This window comes from Wasmannia auropunctata, unplaced genomic scaffold, assembly GCF_000956235.1.
Source record: "Wasmannia auropunctata unplaced genomic scaffold, wasmannia.A_1.0 LD336076.1, whole genome shotgun sequence".
Lineage (NCBI taxonomy): Eukaryota > Metazoa > Arthropoda > Insecta > Hymenoptera > Formicidae > Wasmannia > Wasmannia auropunctata.
In genome coordinates this window covers 275,896-284,336 of record NW_012026814.1, presented here as the reverse complement: position 1 = coordinate 284,336, position 8,441 = coordinate 275,896, and the positions used below count along the sequence as shown (strand labels likewise).

The following is an 8,441-nucleotide window of genomic DNA, read 5'->3' as shown; positions in this document are numbered from 1 at the left end:
TATATATATATATATATATCATATATTAGGGTGGACCTTATTTATACTTGGTAAAAAATTTTTTTCACGACGCCTCCTAAAGTTGTTCCATTTGGTGAAAAAAAATTGTGTAAAAGTTGAGCTCGATTGGATAAACGTGGCACAATCCTGTTAAAATTGAAACAAATATTTTTTTCACAAAAAATGCAGAAATCTGATGTAAGAATTCTGAATAAAGATTAAATGATTTTCTTAGTAAATGTGGACCATGATAGTATGTTTTTTTAATAAATATAGTATATTTAAATCGTAATTTAACTAAATATATCGTAAATATCTTATAGATGTGTATACGAAATATATCGTATTTTTATATTTATAAGCAGAAAAATAAAGATATCAATATATTGTTTGCATCTATATATTTTACAATCTATTGTAATATTTAAATCTATTGTAATTTTACAAATCCTTAATAAGAGTAGATTTATATACATTTGGATATTGAGTTCTTTAATGTGACACGATATAAAAAATGAATTTTTTTTCTCCTCATTTCTCGACAAAATTTGATTAAAATCCTGCATGAGCTTAACTCCTCGTTCTGCTGTCATTTACAACTTTAAGGGTTTTCACAATTTTCATATCATTTCATATCAATTTCATTGAACAAGCAATTATTATTTTTAGAAAGTTTAGGATAAAAATGTTAATTTGTCAATAGTTTTGAATTAATTAAAGTTTTCATGCACTAAATTTTAAAAATATAAATCATAAATCTATACTAAAATAAAGTTTAAAAGAATTTTAAATTGAGAGTTAATTGCATAATTCATTCAGGTGTTTTTCTCTTTTTCTCTCTTTCTCTGAAGCACATTACGGAAATATTGCCATTTAATATTTGCAAAAAACAAACGTGATATTTACAAAGTGTTCCGAGAATTAATTTAAATACTTCAAGTTAGATGTGCCACGTCTTCCCGTTGTCTGATCGAGCTCAACTTTTACACAATTTTTTTTCACCAAATGGAACAAATTTAAGGGGCGTCGTGAAAAAAATTCAAAAGTCAAAAATAAGGTCCACCTTATACACACACACATATATATATATATATATATATATATATATATATATCATAAGAAACCGTGCTTTCTTATGAAAGTTAGTTACATATTTGTAATTCGTATTTGTGCTTTCTTACAAATATGTAACTAACTTTCATAAGAATGCGTGGTTTCTTAGATTGCACTTAAAAATACCAATACTAATTAATACGTGAGAATATCTTTAGAGTCACGCCACGAACAGTTCAAATGCGCCATGAAAGTCTTCGAAGAATGACCTCAATGAAATAAAAAACTCTAATCCATATTCCCACAAGTCCAATTTTCTCACGAGATAAAATCAGCCATGCACTTCCTTATACAAGTTTAGGAACGCCTATTAACTTAAGATTTGTTAACAATTTTTTTGTCCTTATTTTAATTCTGCACAGTTTGCATTATGTCATAACAAAATAGAAAATCCAGCAAAGTTGTAAAAAAAAATGTTATTTTAATAATTTCAGGAATTTTTAGCTTGCTGCAGTTAGATCTTTCGGCTAATTTTCTCCAGGAGTTTCCCACTGAAGCACTAAGACATTTAATAGATTTGAAATTTTTGAATATCTCCAATAATCTTATTACCGTAAGTATCCTGATACATGACGTCCTTTTTATCGTTAATACAAATAATTAATTAATACAAAAATCGAATTAATGATTAAAGCAAACGCTTTTATATATATTTTATATATTACAATAAAAAATTAATGTACTCGTATTTAATTGCAATATTTTCGCATCGCAAAAATTGTATTTTAAAAATTACAAAGAAGAACCTAAACGACTCAAAGATCAAAATCAAAAATAATAAAAAGAGGGCTAGTGAGCCTGACTCGGTGTTCGTGTTAAAAATTATTATAATTCAAATGTGTTTAATACATGGAAAACAACACTTAAACATTTTGACCCTTAAATAGCGGTCATTCTCAGTAGAACATTTATAACATTTGTAGACGCAATTAAAACTTATAAATTAAAAACGAATTCGAGATTTCATTCTTTGACGCAGTATAGTATTTAAGTATAGTCGGTAGTACGCATCCGCAAAAATCGCATAGCAGTCGATAGTCCATATGTCTTTCGATTTTTAACAGATACGAATATTTGAGTCTCAGGACGCAAGTAATCAGGGCTGTGAAATTAAACAAGAATGTTGTAAAAAAAAATGTAAAGAGATAAAAACGGAATTGAACTTGTTAATGAAGAATACAGTCTAGGTTATAAAAAAAACTAAGAAAAGATGATTTTAACAAATCTGATATGATAGAGGATGGTAACAAGAATTGAACATGTACACCAGCAATGACTTTAGAAATGACAAGGTGTGCAAAGGAATGAAGAACAGACGAAATGTGATAGGGAAGGGGGGAACAGAGAGATCATGTACAGATAGGCTAGAAAGGGGAAATGAGGTTGTGGAAGGGGCTGTAAGCATCGGAAAGTAAATCTGTGTCACTCTGTTTGTTTAGACCTATGTGTTGTTTTTTAATGTAGACCATTTCTGAGACCGATTTTTTTAATAACAATGATTCATTATCCAAAATTTGGACGTGGTCCCAATCGAATTTATGATCTGTTTCCATTCGATGAAATGAGATAACAGAAGGGGATCCACTTTTTTTATTAATATCAGAGCAATGTTCATGGACGTTTTAAGACATCTTTTTGTTCGTCCGATATATGACGCCTCGCAGTCTAAGCAGTTGATTTTATAAACCACATCACAACGAGAAGTATGTTCCAAAAAATCTTTACCCGTTTTTATAAATTCTTTTAGTGTCTTTGGAATCGCGAACGCTTATGGTACATTATATTGCTTAATCATAGGTATAAAACATGCAGAAACAGACTTAACATATAGAATAGCAAAACATTTTTTTATAGCGCTGATAGGCGCTATAAAAGGAGAATTATTTTTGGTTGGCAAAATCATATCGCTTTCCCATCCGCGACTTCATAAAAAAAATCTCATCAATATGATTAACATTTTATTGAAGAATTCTTATTTCATTTTTAAACTTCATTTTTTCTACAGTCAATCACAGGTTGAAGTATTTCCTACATAATGGCGAGAGAATACCACGCGTTTCTATCCCTATCAGCGCTATAAAAAATTCTTCTGTTCCATATGTTAAATCTGTTTCTGAATGTTTCATACCTATGACTAAGCAATATAATGTACCAATAGCGTTTACGATTCCCAAGACACTAAAAGAATTTATAAAAACGGGTAAAAATTTTTTGGAACATGTTTCTCATTGTGATGTGATTTATAAAATCAACTGCTTAGACTGCGAGATGTCGTATGTTGGACGAACAAAAATATATCTTAAAACGAGAATCCATGAATATTACTCTGATATTAACAAAAAAAGTAGATCCCCTTCTGTTATCTCAATTCATCGAATGGAAACAGATCATAAATTCGATTGGGACCACGTCCAAATTTTGGACAATAAACCACCGTTATTAAAAAGATCGGTCTCAGAAATGGTCTATATTAAAAAATAACACATAGGTCTAAACAAACAGATTGACACAGACTTACTTTCCGATGTTTATATCCCTTTCCTCAACCTCATTTCCCCTTCCTGGCCTATCTGTACATAATCTCTCTATTCCCCCCTTCTCTATCATATTTCGTCTGTTCTTCTTTCCTTTGCACACCTTGTCATTTCTATAAAGTCATTGTTGGTATACATATTCAATTCTTGTTACCATCCTCTACCACATCAGGTTTGTTAAAATCATCTTTTCTTAGCTCTTTTTTATAATCTAGACTGCATTTTTTGTTAACAAGTCCAATTCCGTTTTTATCGCTTTACATTTTTTTAACAACATTCTTGTTTAATTTCACAGGTCTGATTACTTGCGTCCTGAGACTGAAATATTCGTATCTGTTAAAAATCGAAAGATATATAGACTATGGACTGCTATGTGACCTTTGCGGATGCGTATTACCGACTATACTAAAGTATTATACTGCGTCAAAGAATGAAATCCCGAATTCGTTTTTAACTTATAAATTTTAATTGCGTCAACAAATGTTATAAATTGTTCTATTGAGGATGATCGCTATTTAAGGGTCGAAATGTTTAAGTTTTGTTTTCCATGTATTAAACATATAATATTGAAAATTAATTAATATTGAAACATATAATATTGAATTATAATAATTTTTGACACAAACACCGAGTCAGGCTCACTAGCCCTCTTTTTATTATTTTTAATTGTATTTTAAATTATATGTCAAAGATTTTTATTTACATTTTATACCATTATATATTTATATCACTCATAGTGAATCTATATATACGATTTTTTTCTGTTTTGCAGGAAATAGAACGGATACATTTGTTAAGCTTGAACGAGTTGCAAATATTAGACTTAAGCCGTAACAACATAGGACGACTTGGTACCAATACATTCTCCAATCTTATCGCTCTCACAAAACTAGATCTAAGCCTCAATGCATTACGCACGGTACATATTTGTTTCTAACGAAGATTTGTTATGAAAGGGATTAAGAATCTATTTTACTGATTTTTAAAAACAATGAAAAAATTACAGATGAAAAACAAAGTATATTTCTTTGTAAGTGCATTCTCATATCTTAAAAGGATAAAATACTCTTTTGAAAAAACCATTTTTTTCCAATATAAATGAATATTGTCCAAACTGTCAAAAATAAAGAAAAGAGTTAAGAATATTCTTAGTAAAAGTTTTACAGTTTCAAATTCACTGTTTTAAACAGTGTTTTAAACACTGTTTTAAACAGTCCAATGTTATTGTCCAAACTGTCAAAAATAAAGAAAAGAGTTAAGAATATTCTTAATAAAAGTTTTACAGTTTCAAATTCACTGTTTAAAACAGTGAATTTGAAACTGTAAAACTTTTATTAAGAATATTCTTAACTCTTTTCTTTATTTTTGACAGTTTGCCGTTTGGACAATATTCATTTATATTGGAAAAAAATGGTTTTTTTAAGAGAGTATTTTATTCACTGTTTTAAACAGTGAATTTGAAACTGTAAAACTTTTATTAAGAATATTCTTAACTTTTTTCTTTATTTTTGACAGTTTGGACAATATTCATTTATATTGGAAAAAAATGGTTTTTTGAAGTGCATTTGAATTTTCCAAAATATTTTTAGTACATTTCTATCTCCACTACTCTCTAATTTCAGTAAGCTTTATTTATTTACAAAATTCCGCATTATAATGAAACTTGGCATAAATTACCTTGAGTACCTATAAAAAATGAAAATTTTTTAAATGTATTATATTATAATGTTACATGCTTCTTTACTTTTTATTAAATAATTTATAATCCATAAGTCTAAATTGTCACTAAATTTTTTGTGTTACTTTTAAATATTAAAAAATCTGCAATTTTTTAGAATTATTTTGAAAAATCTGTTTAAAATTGTACGCACATTCTTATGACTAGAAATCAATCTTGTAATTTTATTTGTCTTTCTGTAACCTATACATAAACTTATTTATTGCTTATTTATTTATAAATTTCTCATAACGTGTTTTATTAATTTGTGTATTAAGAAAAAATTATTTTGCAATAACAAATTGTTTGATATATTTTTTCAATGTATATTTATATATGTAAATAAAATTTATTTTAAATATATTTTATTAGATATAAAGATAGGAAAAATAAAATATTGATAACATATTGACCAATATATTATAGTTTCTTTTATAAGATGCGAGAGTAGATCAAATATAAACGAGAATTTCGCTTTAGAACCTATGGAAAGCGGAGTTGATGCGACTTTGAGGAGAGGTGATGGTGAGGATATGAGAAGGTGATATCTTACCTGAAAGCGTCGCCGAGTCGGTACGGCAGCTGCAATAAAATGAGCGAGAAAGTTCATCCGTCTGTTGCGCAACAAAATATATTATATGGGACGGCGATCGTGGCTCTCATTTTCAACCATCTCTCGTTCATTAGAGAAAGTTTTATATCAAAAAAACACACGGGTCTGTGAGAGGGTGGATTTCTCAAATTGTTCAAGTAATCTTCAGAGAATTTCAGCCGGCCGGACTCCTTCCTTCGCCAGAAATTTGATTATAATTTGTTGCACAACAGACAGAACTTCTTTCTCGCTCATTTTATTGTAGCTGCCGTACTGACTCGGCGACGCTTTCAGATAAAGTAACCTTCTCATAATCCTTACCATCACCTCTCCTCAAGGTCGCATCGCTCAACTTCGCTTTCCCTAGGTTTTAAAGCGAAATTCTCGTTTATATTAGATATACCCTTGTGAAATACATATATTGTTACATTAAATATTAATTTTTTATAAACTATTACAAGTATAAATTTAATAATTTATAATAAATTTTAATTCGAATAAAAAATTTTTAATAATTATCAAATAATAAAAAATATATATTTATTTCTATATTCTTATATAATTCTTATATAATTCCATATTTTACACTTTACATATCTTTTTTTTACAGATTGAAGAATCGTCTTTTGAAGGCTTGACAAAATTAAAATGGTTATCTTTGCAAGACAACAACATTCTATTAGTGCCAGCTTCGGCACTTACACGATTACCATCTCTAGCGCATCTGCACGTGCAATTCAATCGCATTGCTGCACTATCTACAGAACTAATTCGTGCCACATCAAAAAATCTCATGACTTTAGGTTTAACACGTAATCTTGTTCGCGAAATACCTCCCAGATTGTTTTATAATTTTGAAAATCTCACTAGCATCGAGCTCTCTGGCAACATGCTATCTATTATCTCGCAAAACATGTTTGTTGGTTTGGAAGACATTTTGCAGAATCTTGATATATCATATAATCGATTGATAGCCATTACTGAATTGCCATTAAGAAATTTAATTTCACTAAACTTGGCTGGTAATCAATTAAAGCGAGTGTCACCGGATACTTTCAAGTACTTGCATAGACTGCAGTATTTAAATCTTAGTAACAATCCTTTATACGGTGGTTTTCCGCCAATATTTCCTTCGTCCTTAATCGATCTTGATATATCATACACAGAGCTCAAAATCTTGCCGACTGTTTTGCTATTGAACCTTGAATCACTAGAAAGAATTTCTCTAACTGGCAATCAGCTACAAGAAATTGACGAAGGCACTTTCCAGTATCTCTATAATCTCACGGCAATTGATCTGTCGTACAATGTCATTGAACACATCGATAACAACGCTTTTGTTGGTCTTATAAATCTTTATTTGTTAAATTTGAGAGGTAATAAGCTCACGTCGTTTATTGGCGAACATTTCAACACAGGCACTGGCTTAGAAATTCTTGATCTATCTGACAATCGCATCAATCAGTTATCTCCGATAGCTTTTGCAATCCATCCCAGACTCAGGCGACTCGATCTTTCAGGCAATACATTTGTTCAATTTTCTAGCGACTTTATCAAATCGCTACAATTCTTGGAATGGTTGAATTTATCCAAAAATATGCTGTGGCACGTAAACGAATTTGCCTTCTCACAGATGGGAAAATTACGTGATTTGGATCTTTCTAATAATAAAATTGAATTGGTACGTAAAATCATAATAAATAGTAGCAACAATAAAAAATAAGATATAAGCAGAAAAACGAAATAAAACAAAAAAAAGTATATATAAAAATGTAAAATATTAAATCTTTTTTTAACACTCCATTCTCTTTATTCTTCCAATGATATATGCATAAAATGAAAACGTTGTAATAATAATTTCATTCTACTTATTGTTAGACATAGCCAAGTAAAGTAATAAATAAACAAACAACGCGAGAAAAGATTCTAGTAAACAAAGAATATGACATAAGAGTAACATGTAATATAACAAATGTTATATCTTTTAATTAATTATATTATACATACATATATCTTGTTTTACATGCACAATGTAATTGTTATAAAATTGTAAAATTTTTTAACAAATGAGATCTTAAAACGCCAACACGGTACAAAGCGGATTTGGTGCTTCCATATAATATTAGTGTGAATCTTACAATTTTTGGTTCATATAACATCACGTGGTCGCAAATCGCGTGCATCTCCGTAGCTCCGAATCAAGTAGTATGTAATATCACAATTAAATTGCCAACGGCAATCTAATAAATCGATGCTCAAAGCATCAAATTCTGTGAAATCCTTCCCACTTTCGCGACATCAAATAAATGCTAACTTGCATCTATACGAATCTGTAAAGAATTCATTGCGAAAAAATATTACCTCATGATCTTAGCCAGGAATTGAACCCGGATCTCCACGTTTGCTGGACGGGCGACCTACCTTTAGACTACCGAGGTATGTGATAACATTCGCCGGACGCCCGTCCAGCAAACGTGGAGATCCG

General features: G+C 29.8%; 1 protein-coding gene across 1 annotated transcript in view; it reads left to right on the top strand.

The window, feature by feature from the left end:
• Positions 1-7,634, top strand: part of LOC105449457 (insulin-like growth factor-binding protein complex acid labile subunit) — a gene marked incomplete at its 3' end in the record, with an annotated part of 33,820 nt that extends 26,186 nt beyond the window's left edge. Inside the window, exons 5-7 of the mRNA XM_011688710.1 lie at positions 1,548-1,666; positions 4,420-4,566; positions 6,567-7,634. Coding sequence (XP_011687012.1) covers positions 1,548-1,666; positions 4,420-4,566; positions 6,567-7,634 — 1,334 coding nt within the window. The remainder of the gene's footprint in view (positions 1-1,547; positions 1,667-4,419; positions 4,567-6,566) is intronic.
• Between the last annotated feature and the right edge of the window lie 807 nt (positions 7,635-8,441).